This window comes from Sebastes fasciatus, chromosome 3 (assembly GCF_043250625.1).
Source record: "Sebastes fasciatus isolate fSebFas1 chromosome 3, fSebFas1.pri, whole genome shotgun sequence".
Taxonomy (NCBI): domain Eukaryota; kingdom Metazoa; phylum Chordata; class Actinopteri; order Perciformes; family Sebastidae; genus Sebastes; species Sebastes fasciatus.
This window is the reverse complement of record NC_133797.1, coordinates 9,624,102-9,649,095: the sequence shown is the minus strand read 5'-3', so window position 1 is coordinate 9,649,095 and position 24,994 is coordinate 9,624,102. Positions and strand designations below refer to the sequence as shown.

Here is a 24,994-nt window from a genome sequence, read left to right as displayed (position 1 = left end):
TCTAGAATGAAGCTAAGTGGTGAGTGAGATTGGTGTGAAAATGGTCGGCAAATGCTGCTTTGCTTCATGTACGTATCATAACACCCGTCAATGATGCTGAATCAGAAGTGCAACTGACCTGAAATTTGAACTCGAGAGGATAGTACACGAGTGAGCTTTAAACCCTGGTATTAGATTACTCTTTAAAAAAATACCTGGAAGTATTAGGTCAATGTGTGGCAAGCCATTTCTTCATGTTTTTATTCTTTGGCATCTCCTTACTGTAAACACAAAAAAAAAAGACGAGTCTTCCCTTTACAGACATGCCCACTTTAATCACATGCAGTTTTTGGGCAAGTCATAGTCATGTCAGCACACTGACACACTGACAGCTGTTGTTGCCTTTTGGGCTGCAGTTTGTCATGTTATGATTTGAGTATATTTTTTATTAATGCTGAATGCAGTACCTGTGAGGGTTTCTGGACAATATCTGTCATTGTTTTGTGTTGTTAATTGATTTCCACTAATAAATCATACATTTGTAGCGGGTTCAGTTTTAAAGCTAGACTGAATATACTGGTATCATGTGAAACTACAAAAAACTCAGGAATCCATTGGTACCAACCAGGTCATACTCACTTGTCGCAAGGAGGCTAAATAACGCTCCAAACATGCGCTAAATTTTGGTGAGGAAAAACTGGCATGGCCATTTTCAAAAGGGGTCCCTTGACCTCTGACCTCAAGATATGTGAATGAAAATGGGTTACCCAAGAGTCTCCCCTTTACAGACACGCCCACTTTGTGATAATCACATGCCATTCTGGGCAAGTCATAGTCAAGTCAGCACACTGACACACTGACAGCTGTTGTTGCCTGTTGTGCTTGAGTTTGCCATGTTATGATTTGAGCATATGTTTTGAATGCTGAATGCAGATCCTGTGAGGGTTTCTGGACAATATGTGTCATTGTTTTGTGTTCTTTACTGATTTCCACTAATAAATCATACATTTGCATAAAGCAAGCATATTTTCCCACTCCCGTGTTGACAAGAGTTTTAAATACTTGAAAAATGTCCCTTTAAGGTACACTTTGAACAGATAAAAGATATGTGCGATTAATTGCGATTAATTATGGGCAATCATGCGGTTAATCGCAATTAAATATATATTTTTTCATTTATTTATTTATTGAATGTATTTACCTACCCACCTACCTCTGGATGGGTACCAGATCTCTGTCCTCTCCTCATCCTCTGACGGGCCAGCCCTCCTCCGTCCCGCCCTCAGCCCTCAGCCCGGCTCTGCTCCGCTCCTCTCTGCTCTGCTCCGGCAGCATCCCCATCTCTGCACCGGGACACACACACACACACACACACACGATAAGAAGCTGCAGGGAAACAGAACAGGCGACACAACACGAGGAAGAAAAAAAAAGCATCACACGCGCTGCTGCTGCTGCTGCTGCTGCTGCTGCTCCACATCGTGTGAAGGCGGTCCTGTTCTACAAAGCCACCAACAACCGGCTGTCCTTCATTATTTAAAGCGGCCAGCAGCACGGTGATACTCCGGAGGTCCCACACTCGGCTGCTCGAAGTGATGCTCACTGCAGGACTGTGTGTGTGAACACTACAATGATCTGATCTGCGCTTTGGATACATGCAATCATCACTGTTGTAGATGATGATCAGAGGGAGCATGAAGTTTGTGGTCGCGGTGTTGTGGTTCTCCCTTGCTCTCGGGAAGGCTACTACGGAAGGTAAGAATCAGGAAACACATTGGGCTCTTTAAACTGTTGAAGGTGCGCTACTACTGCCTGTTAGCATCTCATCTGTCCAAACAAATTGACTTAGGATGCAGAAACATGTTAATTCTGGTGAGGATTTGGTTATTGCGCGATCAAAACACAGCATCCCACCACATTACAGACTCACTAATCAAACAGAGTGATGTTGCTCCATCCTGCACAGTGCTTCTTAATGCGGAAAGAGTTTTCTATGGGAGCTGGCATATTGTATAATTCAGATGTGATTGCACTTTTAATGGTGACAGCAGGACAGAATGATGGGGTCAGGTGAGAGGAGCACATTCATGATTTATTAAAGGATGGGAGAGCAGCGCCCTCCTGGGGATGTAGGACTGATTCATGGCTCTATATATCACATATATCAAGCTGCAAGACAACAACAAATGTGGGACAATAAAAAAAACCCACTGAAATTAATGAGAAAAGAATTCCCTTACATAATAAAGCTGTGACTCAGATATGGTGTTATGAAAAATAAACAATGTGGTGCTGAGTTTACAGAAAAGCAGTGTGCAGTTTATACTGTAAAGTACATTTACATCACTCTAATCTTGAGATGGGGTTTGCTCTTGGCAGCACATGCTGTACATTACTCTTGCTGTATAATTATGCAGCATATATGTGTGTGTGTGTGTGTGTGTGTGTACGTGTTATAGTGACAGGGGAGAGAAGTGGTGCCAAATTGGTGCAAATGATTAATCCATCACCTTCAGCGACCAATTAGCTGTCTGGGTCCACAGTTAAGTTAATGAAGAATCACATTTTAAAGTGACACTGAGCTTCCTGCAAAGGAATTATGTCACCTAGCAGGTTAGCATGCCATGTCATACTTGGATTTTAAAGGTTCAGTTCACCCAAATTACAAAAAAAAAAAAAAAAAAAAAAAAAATCTCACTACCCTGTAGCGTCATGCAGATTTGATCTGTCCAGCTTTTCAAATATTTCAGTGTGTTCCAATCCACGTACTTCCAGAAGTACACTTCAATGTAGTGCACTCTGTGCACTTTGTACTTACTTGAGTTGTGCGTGAATTTCAACAGGGTAGGGTCGTCTCAAATTGAATACTCTGCGGAGCACTTACAGGAAATGACGATCGCAACATTTCAATGCGGCTCGCTACCCGCCAAAATATCTTCTAAATTCTTCATCTTCGGGGTTTTACGGCAGCTGGCATCCTTTGTGTCCTGCTGCCTCCTTCAGGATTTACCAGTCAACTACCCGCCAAAATATCTGCCTGCTTTGTTGATCAAGGATACACAGAAAACGAAAGCAAAGTGGAAATTACGTTTCCAACGCCTACGATGTGTCCTCCTGTTGGCTGAAAACGCACCGGTATGTTAATGTATTGTTTTATTCTGTTATCTACGTAGCCCACAGACATCTATAAGGTACGTTGTTCAGCACTGCAAAAGCTCCAGCATCATCTGCCGCCATTTTCACATGTTTGAATAGTGGTCGTGGTCCCGCCCTTTCCGCTATGTAGCCAAGACGGTGTTCCACACTCAACGATTTGACCGTTTTGAGTACAACATCCGGGTACTTCGAGTGCACTGCATTTTGCTGTACTTCACAGTGTGAACACACTTACATGTATGCACTCAAAAAAGTGTAAGTACAGAAGTACGCAGATTGGAACACAACATATGTCTCCGACGTACTGTATATGCTGCCAACTCCCTTAAAGTTCAACCACAGCATGTTTTTCCCCAAATGATGTCCCAGGATGCGTCCGAAATTCCACACCAACATACCGTTTAGTACGCTAAACAGTATGTGAGATTTTTTAGTATGTCCGAAACCTTAGTATGAAACCAATAGTACGCGAATTGCATACTATTTCCAGTGAAATATTACAGTATGCAACGCTGGACACTACCGCGACATAAATATCCCACAATGCATTGTGGTAGTGACGACAACATTCACAACAGACATTGGACAAGTCTGCGATGTCAATAAAGCTTTAATTTAAGTGTAAGTATAAGATTCCACTTTGCTAGGCATAATATATATTTTAAATTAAGACATAGATTCTCACAAACCGTCGTTTTGGTCACATAAGGTTGGCACGGGTTACCATGGTTACAGGTCTCCAACTGACAAGGAGGCTCTCGGGATGCGATAATTACAGTTCAGTGTGTCCAAAAAGACACATAGGCCTCTTACTGTTAATTCACACAAAAGTATGTTGAACAATAGTACGCACTTTGAGTATGTAGTGCCTAGTATGCGATTTTGGACGCAGCCCACGTCTTCCCATAAATGATGTCTCAGTTACTCTGAATATTCCAGATACTGCTGACAACAGTTTCCATAGTATTTCTTTGAATTACAATGACAACGGCTGTGTACAGTAATTGTTCAGGTGACTAAAGTGGTGAGGGCTGGAGACTCTGGACGTTTAGACAATGGATGTGAGGCAACCGGAATCAGGGAGAGAGACAGGAAATTCCACCAAAGAAGACTTTATTTCAGATGGGTTTCCCCTTTAACCTCATCAAGTGCTGTCTGCATTCATACACAAACAAGGAAGATGCATGACATCAACACAGCAGCATTGCACATGCATTTACTCAATGCAATCATAATGAACTGAAATCCAGATAATGTCTAATCACAAACATATTCCAGTTTAACCCATGAATCAAGTCCTAAAGTGAACAGAGACATGAAGAACTCACTTCAGAAAACACACTTGATGGGGCTCAGGTATGGCTGGTAGCAGGGCAAACAGAGAAAGGTTCTTCTCCTGATTGTCTTCTGATTGGGCTCACCTGTGCCTAGTTGACTCTGAATAGCACAGGTGAGCCATGTGGCTCCTCTCAGAGCTCATCAGGTTAAAGGCGGACATGAAACCTGCGCAGAATCGTTCACCGGCAATCACCCCGCAATGCATGCCGGTTAGATTTGTGTCTGACTTGATCCCGACTTGCTCTGATGTCATGCACACGTGGGCAACGATAACCTCACAAGATCGAGGCGGCCGCAGTTTTTAGAGCCGGGCACCGCAGTTGCTCTCCACCGACTGCAAGACCCAGGGCATGATGGGAAACGCCTGGCTGTCGCCTGATCAAAGAGCTGATGGACTCTTAGTTTTGCCAACAAACAACAGGTGTTGTAAAATGTCCGAACTTTCTGTGTAATTGTAATATTTAACACTAGAATGTAGGCTATAAGTCTGCGCAATGAAGGTTTCATCTGTTAAAAAATATTTTGGTTGATAACAATATTAATAATAATTATAATAATGAAGGTTATTTATATAGCACTTATCAAAACGACTGCTCATCACAAAGTGCTTTACAAAGTGGACATAAAAATAATAAAGGATAGAATCCAATGCCAGACACACGCGCAGTTCCACATATATTTACAAACAAATATGAATAAATCCCAGCGTGGTCTGCAAACTACAAGTAGCCTGCAGATCGGATCTAACAGGATGTCACTTTTCCTGTGACTTCCTGTAATTTCTTTGAAGGCTGTTGGAAATGGAAACTGTCTGACTTGACCGCAGCTTTTTGTCTCCGCCACCTGCTGCTGCCGCCTGATCTCGTCTACTTTCCAGGCGAGGTGCAGTTCATCTCGAACGAGCCTACTTTCTTACAGTAATATTGCACACATGCGGTCACCTCTGGTCATGCGATGCTCAGTGTCTTTGACACCCAATGACTATGTGTGAACTGACGTGTTGGCGTGTTCGCTCACATACGGTACAGTACATGCCTTAAGGGCATTATGACTGATGGGGTTAACCATTGTGAAAAGTCTTGGCTCCCCCCAGAGATACCTGCCCTGTTGCATTGTGGGTAAACATGAGCAGGGCTGCAGCTCAGATTGCAAAGCTGGCTTCCCTCTCTCTTTTCTCTTTCTCTATGATTCTCTCTTCATTCTTGCCTTTCCCCCTATTCCAAAGGTCTCATTAGAAATCAGTGACAACTGCATTGAGAAAAGGCAAAAAGTCTTTCATTTGCACTAGTGTGTGAAGAAAAAAATGGGTTCCCCTCTGTTTTTTCCTCTCATCCTTTTACCCCTCTCAATGGTACGTCCTGCTGTGGCTCCACAGTGAACAGATGGTGGAAGGGACTAGGTGATCATACCACTGTGTCACCCATGGGGTGTTTTAGATTGACGAGGAGACAGGGTGTTTGTTTGAACTCTGGGTCACCCCTGTGTCTGTATCAATCATCAGCACACTGTAGTTTCCTCTCTTACACACACACACACACACACAGTGTACATGTGTGTACAATGTCTTGTTATGTCGTCTGTATAGCAAATAGATACACACACAGACACAGTAATGCATCATCATTTCCTCACAGAGAATCAGCCCCATCCCCCCAGCCATCAGGCCGTACGTTCTAATCAATAGTATCCCCTTCACTTCTGCTCAATCAACCGCGCGCGCGCGCGCACGCGCGCACGCACGCACGCACGCACGCACGCACGCACGCACGCACGCACGCACACACACACACACACACACACACACACACACACACACACACACACACACACACACACACACACACACACACACACACACACACACACACACACACACACACACACACACACACACACACACACACACACACACACACACACACCCAGAGTCAATCAGTCTCTATCTGAGGGAGGGATCCATCCCTGTGGCGTTTGACTAGTTTCGCTTGTGTGTTTTTGTTGATGAGGATCTTGAGACAGAGTTGCTTCCTGTAGAGATGCTAGATAGGGTTCAGCTGACTGAGTGTACTGACGGCCTGTTTCAAGCCTTTACAAACTGAGTGCTTTACAGGGGATCTGATGCAATGGGAGGTAATCTGTCTGAGTCTGAACAGGCTGTGTGTACTTTAACTTCAGATTCAAACACACCCAACAGGAAACAGGAGTAGACTGAAGACAGGGAATATAAGGATACATTTGTGTCCATGCACACACACACACACACACACACACACACACACACACACACACACACACACACACACACACACACACACACACACACACACACACACACACACACACACACACCCAAAAGCACTCTCTGAGTTTTCTCGTTTCCTCACATGCCAGCCGGGTCTCCTAAAAAATTACATTCCCATACAATGAAACTGCATTGTCAATTATGTTTCAAGGGAGATGTATTTCCTCCCGGATTATGTTTGTTTTTGGCGTATGACAAATAGGCTACGTTTCTGATCAAAGTCCTGTGGAAGAAGGGCTGTCGCAATATTGCAATACCGCGCTATTGACAAGTAGGGATGTGACGATGAGGAAATTTTTTCTACCGGTTAATAAACTTGTGACAACTTCGGTGTGACCGATTACACGGGACATTTTACAAGAAAAGAAGGTGCTCAATATATGTAGAGCGCTTACTTTGATCTTTAACATTTGGTGGCTGTGTGTCTGGCCTCTCTGGTCCAGCTTTCGCTGCGAGGCTGCAGGTTTCCACCCTGAGCCGCTGCACCGTTCACACCGGCTGTGACCGCTCCGTCTACATACTATAGCTCACAGATATTGACAAGCACACATACATGTTTGTCTTACCGTACTACAAAGTAGAAACTAAATCAACAATGAATTTATATTACTATCACGTTATGGTTGTGTATCCAAAGCTATAGAGCTACAGTACCAGTTCTTGGTAGAAACCAATTTATAATGATCTAGTCTGTTATTTCTTTAGAGCAGCAACTGTTGCTATGTATAACAGACCGTTGCTATGGTCGCAATTCTGATGTTGGATTCTTGCGGACAGTTTTTAAGTCAAATGATTGATTTCTCAAGTAAGCAGCCGTGTAATAAGCGGGATAATGTACAGCTAGCGGGTCATTGTTGTGAAATAAACCCCGACAAGGCGATGCCAAGTGTTACTTAACTGCAAGCCTGAACCTGAGTTTTGTCCTTGAAATAGCCCCTTTCATGTGAAAACTTAAAGGTCCAGTGTGTAGGATCTGGTGGTATCTAGCAGTGAGGTGAGGAGATTGCCCCCAACTGAAGCCTCTCTCGTGTGCCAAGCATGTTGGAGAGCTACGGTGGCCGACGTGAAAATGCGAATGTCCCTCTCTAGAGCCATTTGGAGCAGAGCCAGTGTGTAGTGTGTGTGTACGTGGGAAGTGAGTGGTGAAGCAAGTGAGAGAGAGCGGCAGCGACGGGAACGAGTAATGTTATCGACTCCGGCCCAAGCAGGAAAAGTTAACAAGAGTTTGGTTTGTCTGTTCTGGGCTACTGTAGAAACATGGCGGTGCAACATGGCGGACTCCGTGGTGAGGGGACCCGCTCCAAATGTAGATTTAACCGGCTCATTCTAAGGTAACGAAAACACAATGATTCTTATTATCAGGTGATTATACACTGAAGAAAACATACTTATTATTATTATGTTCCATTTCTGCCAATAGGTCCCCCTAAATGTTACACACTGGTCCTTTAAACAAGAAATACAAACAGATAATGATACAGCTATTGAAAAATTGTTCTGGATAACTTATGTGCAAATTCAGGGACAGAGAAATGAATAAAAAAAATACTGAACTACAGTAGCAGAACCTAGTGTATCAAGTAATATATGTAGCGAAGGATTTGCTTGCGAGGTACACAAGCTTGTGTTAAGAAAAAAGCAAAAATGGGAATTTGCTTTCTCCCTGCTATCCGTTTTGCTGTCGGTTCTCATTCCCTTTGCCCCAGTTCACTTCTCCTTCTGCACCAACCTCTACTCTGCCCCCTTGTTCTGTCTCCCTCAGACACTGAAGGGAATTGCTCTGGGTCACTCTGTCTCACTCCTTCCCTTATCAGCTCTCTCCATTCCTCTGCTCCATTCCCTTTGTTTGAGAGGCTGTTGATTCAAACTCGTCTTTTCTGTCTATCAGCATCCGCCTCTGTTGCAACGCTACCACTGGCCGTGCCAAATATCGTCCTCTTAATGCAGCCGAACGCTCGGAGCTCAGAGTTGATAGAGTTAATGAGGGGAGGCTCTGCTGTGCGGCTTGAGTATAAATACCACATAATGCTCTGAGCGGCCAGCAAATGCCGCCGTCATCTGCATCTTTCAGAGTGAGTTACGACGAGGAATGGGGAAGAGGTTCAGTGTCTTGCTCGAGGACAATTCGACAGGACGTTAAAGCTCTTGATGAGCACGCTGGCTGTCAGTAGAATCAAGTAACTTTAAGCCACTGAGGAGTCTCTGAACAGGCTGACTGTGTATTAACCAAACTGAATTACACTGCGTTTTCCGTAATTGTCTACCTAAGAGACCTGACATCTCCCAGCTGTCTGCACTCGAACTTGGTGGTGCACTCGGTTGCTGATGAAGTGAAAGCAGCGTTCCTTCATCGCGCTCGTCTCCTGCTCAGCGTGAGCATCACTCTTTAACTGACTATTATGTCTTGTGCCTGGCTGCACAAAGCGCTCGGAGCTCAGCTCGTCTCCCCTGGCAATTGTTCTGTCTGAGGTGATCATGTCAGCGTGATCATTTTGTCAGCCTTGGGAGCTTAGATGCATTCGCTCGGCCATGACCAGCTGTCAGTCCGGGGTTGAAAGTGTGTGTTTGTGTGTGTGTGTCTGACTCTAAGGCCCTGACTTAATTTTTCCCTCCACTTGCTTTTGAGACTCTGGGGAGGTGGTTCACTTTGTTCATGCACGACTGTGTCTTTGTATGTTCTTAAACATGGAAGAGTTGGAAGAGGGTGACATTTCTGTGCAAGTCTGTCTGTGCACATGCATATTACATGCATGCGAGCAAACTAGCCATATAATAAGGGGTGCAAAAAAATTGTTTTCATAATTGATTAATGTGTGTATGTTTACTTATTAATAACATTTTTGATGTAAACAAATATAGATATCTTTAAATAATACATCCACAGAGCTTTTAGAAAGGTGCCCAATAAAAGTATGACTTCATGAAAAAATTATTATGATTGTGAATTAATAATCTTAAACATTTCGGCCGGTCCAAAATGAATGTTTGTTTATCTCTGTGGAAGATAATCGGACTTTCCCACTTCTGACAAGGCTTGTGAGCCAATAGTAAAACAACATTGGTATCACGTGGAATCTCTGGGTCATCAGTTGGTGTGGAAAAAACGGATATATGGCTGAGATTGCCGGTAAGTGCCTGGCATCGAGAATGCGACATCTAGTGGCTGAATCAATAGTGTGTAATCAAATACGCAATTTACTTTATAGAGTGTCTGAAAAGAGAAAAAAGTAGTTTTGTCAAATTTCTTGCTCCGTCCATATTTAGTGGTATGACTGTACGGATGGCAATGTCAGTCTGTTGGTCAGTCAGTCCACCACTTTGGTCCAGACTGAAATATCTCAACAACCATCGAATCGATTGTCAATATCTTGTACAGATATTCATGGTACCCAGAGGATGAATCCTAACAACTTTGGTGATCCTCTGGCTTCTCCTGTAGCGCCACCATGAGGGTGACATTTGTGGTTTTAAGTGAAATGTCTCAACAACTATTGGATGGAATGCCATGGGATTTGGTGCACACGTCCATGCCCCCTTCAGGATGAATTGTAACAGCTGGGGTGATTCTCTGACATCCGGTCAGAACTTCTGTTTATCCAATTCTTTGGTTTATGACCAAATACCTGCAAAACTAATAACATTCTCATCAGCGTATTGCTAATTAGCAATCAGCATCGGCATGTTAGCACTGTCATTGTGAGCCTTACAGCCTCACAGAGCTGCTAGTGTGGCTGTATATTACACAATGGGCCTTTACCAAACTGGACCCTTCCCAATCCCAATCGTGACGGAGTGAACTCCATTTGTAGTCACACTCACAGCTGAATGAAGCACCCTTCTTTAAGGTGTAGGGTACAAATACAGCGGCAAGCTTTGGAACGAACTTCACTCTCTCCAACAGAAACAGAAACTGTCCTAATGTTTCGTAACCATGGTTTCGTATCAAGCGGCAACTGTTCTACAGAGCATTAATAATGAGCTACATAAGTAACAGTGTGGGCAGTGAGGTGTCAGACTCATTACATTCACTCCGCATAAAATGTATTGCCAAGTAGGTTTTCACATACAAGGAGTTTGCTTTGGTGTTTTACTGAATAAACAAGAAACATAAATATAGAATAGCAAAAAATACATTAAAAATATTTTTAAAAATAGGCCTAAAAAAAGTACAATGTATCCGTTTAAAATGAAAGAGCTTGGCAGGAATGTGCTAGATATATTCAAGGGCATGTGCAAAGGTTCATAGTATTAAGAATAAAAATAATATGCAATAGACAGAGAAACTAAATATAAAAATTACTACCATGTTTCTTTAGTGGCATTTCTTTCTTTTTTTTGTAAATATCTTCTCGTTTTTAGCTCTGATGTTCATGAGCTGCTTAATTTTTTTATAATCAAATGAACACGTCTACCGTTTTATAGACTAGACATTTGATCCTAAATACAACGTAACCATAAGTTGTTAACGTCTGTATGACAATATTAAATGTTTCGTAGTTTGAGCAGTTTTCGTTTGTACGGGTAGTTGCATGGAACTTACATTTGTTCCATGATGAACAATAAACGGCCTTGCACGTGGCCAGTAAGTCGGCATCGATGCAGGCTCGCTGTTGGAGGGTTTTATAACCTACTTCCACTCCAGAGCAGTATGGAAGCCAAAGCAAGCAATATTAGTCCTCCATCAGTGCCAGCACAGCATGCATTCAGGCACAGTATTGAGTGTAACACACAATGTCTACGCAACTCGCATATAGCAAAAGCAGCATATTAGCAGAGCACCAGCTTCAGGCTACTTATAATCATATCCATCGCTACTGTATATCCTCACGAACACTATACCATTTTCTCTCCCAAACTTGCTTCCTCTCTATTTTTTCCTCATCACTTCCTTCTCCTTTGGCTCCTTCCAGATCAGGAAGACTTTGTGTCGCTGGCCGAGATGGAGGATTCCTTGTTGAGGAACCTTTTCAGGGGTTACCAGAAGTGGGTGCGGCCTGTCCTGCACGCCAACGACACCATCACTGTATGTTTTGGACTCAAGATTTCACAGCTGGTTGATGTGGTAAGGAAACAACACCTGGACATGCAAACACACAAAAGGCTGTCAAAGTTAACACTATGATAATAACGCATTAACGCAACTTGCGATTTTTTAGTTGTAGCATTAAATACTTGACAAATCTCCCTTTAGAGTACATTTTGAACATTAATTTGCTAACAATGAACAATCATGCAATTAAACATGATTAAATATGTTATTAGATTGACAGCCTTAATATAGCCTATAGAAATGTTAAGTTACTTCAAGTTTTATTGATAGAGAATGGGTCTACTGGGTTGTGTCTAGAAGCACATTTAAAACAAGGCTCATACATGCTCCATCCATCCTAATGTGCTGTTCACCTGCATGAATACTACTTTTGTTAAATGTATCCTGGCCAGTTTGTTATGTTGTGGTTCCTGTAATTGTGTTGAATGGGAAAAGGGAGTAGGTTTATATGAAATGGATAACAAAGCGGAACTGAATGAAAAATGATTAGGCCATTTCTCATGAATTCTCAGCAAAAATAAATAAATAAGTTGTTTGTATTTATGTGGAGTATTGGACAGATTTTGATTTGAACATCTGCATCTTATTTGTATGCAGCTTGTGAAATCACTTTGCATTTTAGTACAATTGACAGAGGCAGAACTGGAGAAGAAAAATCAATAAAATCAGGCTGACCTTTGAAAAGCCAATCAGAAAGATGCTGCTAAAGCCCACAAATAAAATAGAATGCTGAGGACATGACCTCCGTGTCCTAAATGGCAGCTCTGGCTCTGTCCGTGCCATACATTATTTATTATATTAATATTAGATAGATGGGGGAATTTTAAACCGTCTCAGTGATCACATCCTGAGCGCCCTTGAGCAAAGTAGAACTAGACTTGGATGCTCTAATGGTACCAGGAGACCAACGCAGCACACAGTCTTAAGCTGTGTACCTGTTAAAGAAGCCCTCTACAGGAATTAAAATTGCCTTATGTAATATGGTTAATAAAATCCTGTTACAGTCTTTTGAGCATCGGAGGGTTATTTTTTTAGATCGAGAGAGGAAAGTAAGGAATGGAGGAAGGGAGGAAGTGAAACTCACCATCACTGAGACTGAGGTGATTATTTTTGAAAAGGAAAGAGGTAAGAGAGGGAATAGAAAGAAGCAACACAGTCTCACGGCAGTTCGTGAAATAGTTACAAAATTGAATCTATTTGATTTGTGTACATAGACATGAATTTCCGTTTTATTTTTCGTGACGCTCAGCACGACTTTCCAAAACATATTTTTTGTGTTTTTTACTACGAATGTCCAGCAACATGTAACACACGTGTCAATTTCCACTCTAGGTTTAGGAATATATCAACTTGGTTAGGTTTAGCAAACAAACTACTTCGTTAGATTTAGGAAAAGATCACGGTTTGTGTTTGAATAACACCGGCAGTGCCGTAACTTAAGTACAGAAGTTACGTGACAAAAACTACTTCGTTAGCTTTAGGAAAAGATCGTGGTTTGGGTTAAAATAACTCCAGAAGTGCCGTAACTCAAGAACGGAAGTTACGTAACAAAGACATCAACTTTGACTTCTGGTTTCACACGTTTACAAACGCTCTTTATACTTCCCAGTTCACAATTACATGGATTACATACAAATTGATTTTGTGCTGACCATCACGTAAAAAAATTTGAAATTGGTGTCTGTGTACACAAATCAGTTGTGTTTCACAAACTGCCGTGCAACTGTGCTGAAAGAAGTCCATGACAAGAATTTAGTAAAGATTGTTCCGAGGTGGCCCGTCATGTGTTTAGTACGGGAAAGAAGGTTACTATTGAATGTTAAGAAGAAATGATAAAAGGTAACCAGGGCAGAGGAAGGCAAATACAAAGATGAGAGAGAAAGGCAGGTTGGGAGAGTAAGAGATGGAAAGGGCTGGCTGTTACGGGAGGTCAACAGAGGAACTATAGTACAGAAGCTCCACCAAGGACAGAAGTGTGAGCATAAACGAGGAGGAGGGTAAGAAGATGGGGGGGATTTAAAGGGGCAATGACAGGAAGAGAGGGTAAAAAGAAGAGAGAGGAAGAAAGGTTAAAAGTCCAAAGTGGTCTTCCATAGCAGCAGAGGAAGTAATGAGGCCATCAGGCTGAGAGGAACCAGATCGCATTCATTATTTACACAAGGACACACACACACACACACACCTACCTACACACACACACACACAAAGCTGCTCCCACAACTCCACAGAGGGCCACATTTTGACTACATCAGCCTTTGATGTCCGTACTTCTGCCACGCAGAATGAACATTTAAAATAGTGCCATCTTGTGGTATTCTAGCAAAATTACCGTGATTTAAAAAAAGAAACAAAAAACCCCACTTCAGATCAATTTTTCTGCAGAGGATTGGTATGCAATCAGGTTTGCCTCAGCGGCTCTCGAGAGCAGAAAAACTATTCCAATCCATTCCATAGATTTTCTCTCTTCTTTAGTTTAACTTTGTGTGTTTCTGCAAGGCTTTACTGCACAGAAACTCAACAACTTACATCGAAAAACCTTTCTGACTTCCAGAAATTCATTAGTCTTTGTCCTCCTCCTCCTCCTCCTCCTCTCCATCACCCTCTCTCAAGGCCTCTCTCTTTTGATTTTGTACTGTACATGCCAATACTTTGATGAGGCAGTAGTACCTACAGTATATTGGTATCGCCAGTGATATTGGTCACCAACTCTCGCTCATTAAATGCTGTAGATGTACCCTGAAGCAAGGCTCTTAACCCCCGAGCTGTTCCAGTGTGCTTTCTTAGTGGCAAGCAAGAGTTGCAATTAACCCTCTTTGGGGAAAAAAAAATCTTCCTTTTTAACTATTTTTAAGTACTTTCTTTCATCCCATTTTGTCTCCAGATTCTGGTCTGCTCCTCACCTCCTCATTAGCCTCTCTTATCGTTCACAGTAAGCACCACTAAGATGTATAAATAGTGAACAAAATGTCTTCCCTGTCTTCTTGCAGGATGAAAAGAACCAACTGATGACTACAAATGTCTGGCTCTATCAGGTAAAAATGAACGCTACCATTTACAGACGCTGGATATTTAAATTGTGAGGTGCCGTTTTCACATCTGTGAATTCTTAAAGTGGCCAAGAGTGGTTAGGTTATGATCGGTTCATTTTAACACAGTTTGATATACTGTAGTGAGATTCAGTAGCTGCAATGTGCTATCGTAGCCTAAAATGTAAAATGTCGAATATAAAGCTGTCTACACATGATCAGCAGTAAAATCGCTCTGCGCTGGCTGTGCCATTTTTTTCCAATGGGGAGAGCGGTTCTGCCTGACTAACTAGAAGCACTACCGTTGGCATGGCGAACCGCTCGAAGTTGCCAGTGTTGGTCTGGGGGGAACCGGAGTTGTGCTTCCACGGCGACGGCGTTATCAGCGGTAGCTGCCAGTGGGGCACACTCACGGGGACTCACATGCATTAACATGCATGCGCAGCCGCACAGAGTAGCTCCGATTACAACACACACAGAGGGAGAGTGACTTCATACTCTGCTCAGGTAGACATTACGCTTCTATGTATATCTTTACATAGCAAACAGTTGTTTGCTGCTATAATAATTGCTGCTATTAATTAATTTAGCACCCTTACATTTAGAAAAGTAAAATACAAACACTTCCTTTTACAGATATTTTGTTCATTCACTGAGTAAAATTTAAGGATTTTAAAACAAAAATGTGTCAGATATAGGTTAAATCCTACTCCTGCTTAAACTACTAGAGCATACATGTGATTAGTCATGTGATCTCTTGGGAGCTGCTCTTAAATGTGTTAAATGTTCATATGTAGGAGTTGGTCACTTGGTAAATGAGTCTTATTCTTCACTTTCATCAAAGAACTTTTTTTCTTTACTCCTTTGTTGATTCTTTAGAGAGTTTTTAAGTGTAATTCTTAGTAGGCCCTGGTATATAATCTGAATATAACATTAACGGGCATCGACAAAATAAAATAATATAACATCAAAATAAATACACCGTAGTTTATGAAAATACAAAGTTTTTCATAATAATCAATAAATCTTAATTAAACCAATTTACGGAATATAAAGGAGATGACATCAATTTGGGACTGCTTCTTTTAAATTATCAGTAGACTTTGCTAAAATAAAAACATAAAAGTGTTTACTCATTAAGATGTTGAATCAAGACACAAATGGACAACAATGAAAAAACATAGTTTCCATTTGCTTTGTGCAGTTAGCAGCAGTCTGGTGCTGTCCATGGTGCTGAAATGGAAAAAGATGCACTTAAAGACTTCTTAAGTTTTCCTGAATCCAGTGTCTTATCATGCTACTTATCATGCATTGCTATTTATTTATCTAAAGGAGTGGGTTGATGTGAAGCTGAAGTGGAACCCAGATGACTATGGAGGTATTGTCTCCATCAGAGTGCCTTCAGAGACTATATGGCTGCCTGATATCGTCCTGTATGAAAAGTGAGTTATGCAGCACTCTGCACACATCAGTAGCACATTCTGAGGCAGTGCCTGATAACTCGCATGCAAATACATACATTTTCCTTTCCTTATTGATGTCTTACCTTGCCTGGTCTTAATGATTTTCCTCACCACTTCATTCTTTCCCATCTTCTCCCAGTGCGGACGGTCGCTTCGAGGGTTCCCTGATGACCAAAGCCATTGTGCGTTGGGATGGCACCATAACATGGACTCCACCTGCCAGCTACAAGTCCTCCTGCACCATGGACGTCACCTTCTTCCCCTTCGACCGACAGAACTGCTCCATGAAGTTCGGCTCCTGGACGTACGATGGAAACATGGTGGACCTGGTCCTGGTGGATCACTACGTGGACCGTAAAGACTTCTTCGATAACGGCGAGTGGCAGATCCTCAACGCCACGGGACAAAGGGGCAGCAGGAGGGATGAGGTGTACTGGTACCCGTTTGTCACCTACTCCTTCATCCTTAAGAGATTGCCCTTATTCTACACCCTCTTCCTCATCATTCCATGCCTCGGCCTCTCCTTTCTGACCGTGCTGGTGTTTTATTTGCCATCGGACGAAGGAGAGAAACTGTCACTTTCCACCTCTGTGCTGGTGTCGCTCACTGTGTTCCTCCTGGTCATAGAGGAAATCATCCCTTCATCCTCAAAGGTGGGTTTCCTAAGGGGTTGAAGTCTATGTTCATTTTAAAGTTTCTACCGGGCTGTAATTTATAAATCTATCCAACGTTTTCCTGTGTTCAGTTATCCTAATTATAATCTTAATTGCAGCGTGCCCAGATCACAACCAGGGCCCTCTCAATTACCTGCAGCTTAAACTGCATGTCAACTCAATTACTGTAAGAAGTTACTGACTTCAGATACATCTTAGTTCAATACAGTTAATGTTAGCTGCTAATGTTAGCTGCTGTAAGCACTCATGCCACAGCCGGCGTTGTGGTGTGGAGACATCGCAGTTAGCGGAGTATTGCTGAGTTTAACGATAAGGTTATTGATATCTAACTATTAATCCGGCAGGAGATATAATCAATATTTTATTTCAGTAGTGTAAAATTTCCTCAGTAGCAGCAAGAGGTATCCGAGGTGTTGACGTTACCAACGCACGGAGGAAGTGATGTCTGCTTTGGCGACGTTGCAGGGTGTTTCCAATGGAGGAATTGATTTTCAAGGGAAGTTTCCATAACTGACATTCCCTGAACAGGGAGCAGGGACAGTTTATGTACACTGTGGATCGGAACGCAGCTACTGTTTCTTCACTATATTCCACTGTTCTATATTCTTTATTGAGGATTATTTTACATCAAATCATCCCACAATGCAACGTAAAACATACTGAACATACAATAGACACTAATAAAGCTTCAACTGCCGTTATGCATTGTGGGTAGGATACATTCTAATGACAAGATCCCCAATGAGGTCTCCAAACAACGTTTTGTCACTACAATACATGTTAGAAATATATGGTAAATGACATGATACCATGTGTGAGACATTGCTGAAGTTGTCATTGGCACATGTTCACAAATTAGCCTGTTTCCACACGTCTTTTTTTACTATTTACTCCTCTAGGCGCAACAACAACTTTGCTCTGTGTTGCAAATGCAACACATACAGTAAGTTCCTATTGCTACAGGCTCCTCCCCCAGGTTTCCCCTCAACCCGTGTCTAGCTCGTGGCGGGAGTCCCCAACAGTTTCAGATATTTAGCATGCTAGAGATCTGGAATGTGTCTGCGATGCCCCTTTGGACAGTTTAGCCCTCGAACGCCATTGTGCGAGCGGTGAGCCAACGCCGATTTGCCTATGATCTGGGGCTTTTGTCGGGGAGCTCCAACAAGTGTCAGGGAACGGAAAATCAGGGTTAAAGTCATAGAGTGTGAACTAGCTATAACCATTCCATTTTTCTTTCCCCAGGTGATCCCACTGATCGGAGAATACCTGCTCTTCATCATGATCTTCGTCACTTTCTCCATCATCGTCACAGTCTTTGTCATTAACGTCCACCACCGTTCCTCTGCTACTTATCACCCCATGGCCCCCTGGGTAAAGAGCCTCTTCCTTCAGAGACTGCCCAGACTGCTTTGTATGAGGGGGCACACTGACAGGTAATACAAGATCAGCTGTGGTTAAAGGAATAATTCAACATTTTTCGAAAAATGCGTGTTCGCTACTCTGACACACAACCCTCGTGAAATAGTATATTGTCATTTTTACACTTCTGTTTTCATATGGATTGAACAAAAAAGATATAACGTGTTAATTAGAAAGCTTTTGAGGTGCTCGTAGTCTGATTTTGTTACCTCTGGACAGAGCCAGGCTAGCTGTTTCCCCCTGTTTCCAGTCTTTATTCTAGGCTAAGCTTTCAGTCTCCTGGTGGTAACTTCATATTTATCATGCAGACATGAGAGTGGTATCAATCTAACTCCCGACAAGAAAGCAAATAAACATATTTCCCAAAATGTCGAACTCATCCTTTAACATTTGCCAGCACATATTAGTAGATAAATATGTAAAATGAATAAAACAGTGGATCCACCTTTTCATATCTGTTCACATTAAGGCTGTCAATCGATTCAAATATTTAATTTTGATTAAATTGCATGATTGTCCATAGTTAATTGTGATTAATCGCAAATTAATCACATTTTTTTTATCGGTTCTAACTGTACTGTAAAGGGAGATTTGTCAAGTATTTAATACTCTTATCAACATGGGAGTGGGCAAATAAGCTTGCTTAATGCAAATGTATGTATATATTTATATAAGAAATTAATTATCAACAAAAAAAACCCTCACATGTACTGTAGTTAGCATAAAAAATATGCTCAAATCATAACATGGCAAACTGCAGCACAACAGGCAACAACAGCTGTCAGTGTGTCAGTGTGCTGACTTGACTATGACTTGACCCAAACTGCATGTGATTATCATAAAGTGGGCATGTCTGTAAAGGGGAGACTCGTGGGTACCCATAGAACCCATTTTCATTCACATATCTTGAGGTCAGAGGTCAAGGGACCCCTTTGAAAATGGCCATGCCAGTTTTCCCTCACCAAAATTTAGCGCAAGTTTGGAGTGTTATTTAGCCTCCTTGCAACGAGCTAGTATAACCTGGTTGGTACTAATGTATTCCTTAGTTTTTTTTAGTCTCATATACCAGTATATTCACTTTAGCTTTAAACCTGAGCCCGCTACAACCTAAAAATCGCAAGTTGCGTTAATGCATTAAAGAAATTAGTGGCGTTAAAATTAATTTGAGTTATTATCGTGTTAACTGTTAACAGCCATAGTTCACATTATATGTATCAAATTCTTCATATGGATTGTCTTTGTTGCTATTTCATTATGTTGTTACTCAGTTTCTCTTCCTGAGGTTGTTAGGGTTGTAAAGGACAGAGGGTGTTGTATGCTGTACAGACAGAGGCAAATGTGTGATTTGTGATAGGCCTATTGGGCTATATAAACACAATTGACTTGACAGTTAGTGTCCTTTTTCCTCAGATTCCACTTTCCAGATATGGAGATGCGCAGTCCGGAGCTGAAGACCCGCAAAGGTGTGGGGAGGAAGGGGGCTCCTGCTCACAGTGCTAGTCAGCAGAGAGGCCCCCTCGCAGGGAAGGAGGATGAGAACACAGCCTGGCTGGCCATGCTGGAGAAAGCCACCAATTCAGTTCGCTACATCAGCCGTCACATCAAGAAGGAGCATTTCATACGGGAGGTGTGTGGGCAGAAGCGGGATGAAAGTGTGTTTGCTCACACGTTCTGTGACATTCTCTTTTGATTTTTTTCTACTGTTACAGCTTTGTTTGTTAAAGGCACTCAATGTAAGAATAAGAAATTGCTTGTTAACAGTGCCACCTGTGGCCGTTAAGTCAACAACAGTCAGCGTCCTGTTGCTCGCGCTCGCGCTCACACTACTGTATGTAGACGTGAGCGAGTATCGGTCAAAACAGTGAGGCGACACACACGAGACTGAATGTGATTGACAGGCATCATGTTGATTAATGTTAGCAACATTAGCCAGCTAAAACCACAATATAACTACATATTTCACATGCTTGGCAGTAATGTTAGCTTACCAAATGAATGATAATTTTGGTCTCCCGGGCTGGAGTCGATAACGTTACTTGCTCTTAAGTTAACCCCCGTCACTTCACTTAGCAACAGGGAAACAAGACACGGGAAACCTCTGTTGGTCATGAGGAGCTGCAGCATTTATTTCTGCAGAAACTGCAACTTCCACTGTACATTCACTCGATATTCTCAAAGCTAAACTCACTTCTGCTCGCTATTTTTCTCACACACTCGCTGCTGCTCTCTCTCTCTCTTGCTTCACCACTCACTTTCCATGTGCACACACACACACAGTTTTTCTCCTAATGTCGGTCACATTCCTGTTTTGCAACTGTTAGCACTGTAAGCGGAGCTCAAAATAAAGTCACTCACGAGCGCGCATGACATCACATCCGTTGGATTTTCCTGGAAAAAACAGCCTGCATTCTTCACATTAAAAGCCGTCTACAGGCTGATAGAGGAAACCCAGAAAATCGCGTAATGTCTCATTTTTTAGGTTAGGTTACAACCTGTTTACACATTGGCGATAAAAAAAAGATTAAAACATGTTTATATTTGTAAAAACTTACATACAGTCCTTTTAAGTTGATCTAATTTGCTTTATAACTGCTATCAAAATGACACTAAGTAGTTATTATGTCCTGAATGAGGGATGTTTTCAGTGTGAAAAAAGTGCTTGAGGCTGACACAGATTCACACCTGTGGACCTTTCTTTGTCGTCTTCTCTTATCGCTCTCTCTCTCTGTGTCTCATTCAGGTTGTTCAAGACTGGAAGTTCGTGGCTCAGGTGTTGGACAGGATCTTCCTGTGGGCCTTCCTCACAGTGTCAATACTGGGAACTGTCCTAATCTTCACCCCTGCTCTGCAGATGTACTTCAGCACACCTTGATGAACACACACAAACTCACGAATACTCTCCAACAGCTCGTTCTTGTTTTCCGGTTTGTCTTGTCTGACTGTGACTTATTGATGAAGCTCAATAAAACTTTCACACTGTATATTTCTTTTGTAGAAACGAGCTCGAGCTGCAAACTTTTACCTCCCTACAGTCTGGTTCGCAGCCTGTAATGACCACTGCAAACTGTAGTGTTCTAGATGCAACTTGTCAGTCATTGTAAGGTGCATGCACAAGAGTGCAAAGGGAATGAAAGCAATAAGCAGGTTATAGTAGCGTGTATGATTTAAATATCCATGTTTGTATAACTGTAACAGTGTAATTATACATGCAACAACAAGCAGAATATCACTCCATGAATAATGACTTGTTTTTTTGTGTCACATGCACCATGTTGTCCAGCCAGCTGTAAGCGCTGTAATGATGATGATAATTAAAAGAAATCTAATGTACAAATTCAATTTTCCAGTTCTGTTTTTGAGGCTAACTTGCCTTGTAATGCTTACAACCAAACAAAGTGGGCAACTAACCCGGGCAGAACTGCAGCTTAATGGCATGGCAATTTGTTTGTGTTAATTTGATTAACTGCAAATTTGTTTGGTAACACTGTTTGCAACACAAAATCATCACAAAATTAAATGTTTGGGTCCTTAAAGTGGCAATCTCCAAGATTTGTATCTAAATAAATGTCTGTTAAGTCACTATCTATAGCCAAATGCTTCTGTAAGTTATTAGTAATAATAATTACAATATCAACGTTATGAATGATGATGATTCAAACTATCCGGTACAGCCCTTATTATTATTATTATTAGCCTATTATTGTTATTACCAGCAATAGAAGTATATGAACTCACTGTCTTTCCTTGAGAAATCCATGGAGCCCCGCAGATAGGCTGACCATTATAACCTGACCATTAAGTCTTGTATTAAAGGCCATGTATCACATAATAATAAACACATAGGCTCCATATGATCCAGTAGTCCAGTCATTAATGATGAAATCCAGTGCAATTAGCTCAGCATTTATACTCGTCACAATAACTTCATGGCTTCATAGGAAATGTGACCACATTGTAATTTTTCTACACAGACCTGCACACTTGAACACCCGTCTCCAGTGTTTAGAGTTGAGTGTGGTATTATTGAAACTTGCACACAATTCTGAAAACATGAAGCTCGTAGAAATATAATTTTTCTATTCTATTTTTATGCTCATGTATCAATAAAAAGACTCCAGACTGCTAAACTCAAAGCACAATGCCATTGTTTTCTCTCAGATAGAAATTCCAAATCAACCATGACTGAAATCTTAAGGATTGACACTTTAAGATGACATTTGCATTATTACACTATCATTTGGTCCCATTTTGTTGAGGGTTGTGCTTACATGGTGCATATTTCTAAATAAATTGTCCATCAACTACTTGCTAATAAGACTACTAAGTAATACACAATGAAAAAAAGAGTGGAAGAATAGGGGCCCAGGTCTTATTTTTGCACTCCTCTAGGGCCTAGAAAGTCAATCTGGCCCTGTTACTGCATGCGAGCACTATGGACTATAGACCAAATGGAGTCGACCAATTATGTTGTGTGTTTGGCTGTAATGACACAGTATCACCACTAAATGGCAGCAAACACCTTTTTGTTCTGATTGTCACAAAACAGCTGTTTTTGAAATAATGATGTGAGAAAAAAACTATTTCAAATGTGGTATATGAGCACACACAAATAAGAAGATAAGTAACACATTACCTAGCAGGATGCCATGATAGAGATTTGTGTGACCATGTTGAAATGATGTGTCTTCATTCAACCCGGATGAGCAGCTGCATGGGAGAAGGCTGCAGTCATTAGTATCTAACAGAGCAGTGCAGACATACCCCCTGTATGTCTGCACTGCTCTGGGGGGGAGGGGGGGGGGGCACAACAAGCTTCCCTGACTTATCTGCTTTGCTAAAGGGCACATCATCAGTAGTAATTACAGGAGGAGACAGTAGCTCGTTAATTTCCCCCGCACTTATTTTCCCAGCTGGCTGAGTTTGTCTATCCGAACCGCCAACCTTCCGGTTGTTAGCTGCTGTAGCTTTCTTGTCTAGCCTTCAGGCTTTTGTCACCCACCAAATATTGTTACAAGTGGCAGTCCCCGGTGATATCACAGCGTGGTGTGCTTTGGCCTAGTTTTTGGGAGACATGAGTTTGTTCTCTGATTTATTAAAAATGGCTGGCATGCTTAAGTGAAAGCTTCTCCACTGTTTCCCCTGCACTTGAAAAGTCTGACCTCAGCCCACTCTTCTATTATTCACAGCTACAGATCTGACTCAGGCAGACAGGTGTGTGCGTGTGTGTGTGTGTGTGTGTGTTTGTGTTTGGGTGAGACAGAATGACAGTGCATGGGAAGGGCACAGGGTGTGTGTGTGTGTGTGTGTAACACAGACAGACTGTGACACAGCAGGGTGTGAACCCCTCAGGATTCGATACAAATAAACAAGCTTTCAGGTCTTTGGATAAAAAAATAAAAAAAATATTGGTGATTGGGTATGTGAGACACCCAAAATATTTTTGAAGTGAAGTCCTCTTACTTACATTCTTGGTGGCTTTGGCTCAGGCGTTTCAGCGGGTCGATCCCCGGCTCCTCCTGTCTGCAGGTCGAAGTGTCCTTGAGCGAGACACTGAATCCCAAATTGCTACCCGAGCGCTTGACAGCAGCCCACTGATCCTAATGCTTATAGGAAAGGTTAAATGCAGAGGTCAAATTTCATGTACTGTATGTACCTTTAAGTGACGATTTGATTTGATATTAATAAGGATCCCCATTAGTTGGTGTCATAGCAACCAGCTAATCTTCCTGGAGTCCACATTAACATACTATACAAATACAAATACAAGAATAAAAACCTTAGAAATAACTAATTACAGATTAAACTTACAAATAGAACACCTGCGTACTAAACAAAGCAAACATACAAACACAGCAAACTAATTACAGTCTTAAATAAAATGTGAGTTTCTTTTTAAATGTTAATTTACTAACAATGCTGCAGAGACTTTGAGGCAAATTATTCCAGAGAGAAATTGAAATCTATGAATAAAAGAACGAGAAAGTATTGCAGGTATTTCGTCACAAACCAAAGTGGTGGAAAAATGTAAATTTTGACTTGATGATGGCACTGGATGAAAAGTTAAACGATTACTACAATTCACCCTGACAGGAAGATCCAACGAACACAAGGCTTTCATCCAGGAGACCGCTGTTAACGTCCCGTGCGTCTCGTTACAATCAGCTGTTCATTCATGTCCCCTGTTCACAACGTTCAGTGTCATTTTTATTGTACAAATGTAGTAGTTTTAAGCCCAACCATGTAGTTCTTTCCCAAACCTAACTATAGTGGTTTTATTGCCTGAACTTAATAGTGTTTTTGTTTAATTCACAACATTAAGCATGTGTTTACTGCGACCGAAAAGTGACGCTGAGGGGTCTGACAATGCGTCAGTATGACGAGTTGGGATGAAAACGCATTGGTAATACGAATGGAGTCTACATACACTATTTTTATATTCGTAGAGATTTCAACTCACTTGTAGTATTTTCCTTACGCCATAGGGCAATCGGATCCATCGGAGTGAACATTATTTACTAAGCTCGCACTTATACAGTCTGAATCCAACCTGACCTGCATTTATATGTCAGCTATTGTAATCTAAAGTC

At 41.8% G+C, this 24,994-nt stretch overlaps 1 protein-coding gene across 1 annotated transcript; it reads left to right on the top strand.

The window, feature by feature from the left end:
* The first annotated feature begins 1,340 nt into the window (after positions 1-1,340).
* chrnb3a (cholinergic receptor nicotinic beta 3 subunit a) lies at positions 1,341-21,746 on the top strand. The gene is made up of 8 exons (XM_074628800.1): positions 1,341-1,734; positions 11,686-11,837; positions 14,813-14,857; positions 16,184-16,293; positions 16,454-16,967; positions 18,231-18,421; positions 19,818-20,034; positions 21,148-21,746. The coding sequence occupies exons 1-8, from the start codon at positions 1,656-1,658 to the stop codon at positions 21,277-21,279; spliced, it is 1,440 nt and encodes a 479-aa protein (XP_074484901.1). The 5' UTR covers positions 1,341-1,655; the 3' UTR covers positions 21,280-21,746.
* Positions 21,747-24,994: the final 3,248 nt, after the last annotated feature.

What these genes read in the sequence shown, in the direction of transcription:
- chrnb3a (XM_074628800.1), top strand. Translation starts at nt 1,656, where the DNA reads ATGATGATCAGAGGGAGCATGAAGTTTGTGGTCGCGGTGTTGTGGTTC. An exon ending in CGGGAAGGCTACTACGGAAG is followed by an intron (nt 1,735 to 11,685) that starts GTAAGAATCAGG and finishes GGCTCCTTCCAG; the next exon opens with ATCAGGAAGACTTTGTGTCG. An exon ending in TCATCCCTTCATCCTCAAAG is followed by an intron (nt 16,968 to 18,230) that starts GTGGGTTTCCTA and finishes TTCTTTCCCCAG; the next exon opens with GTGATCCCACTGATCGGAGA.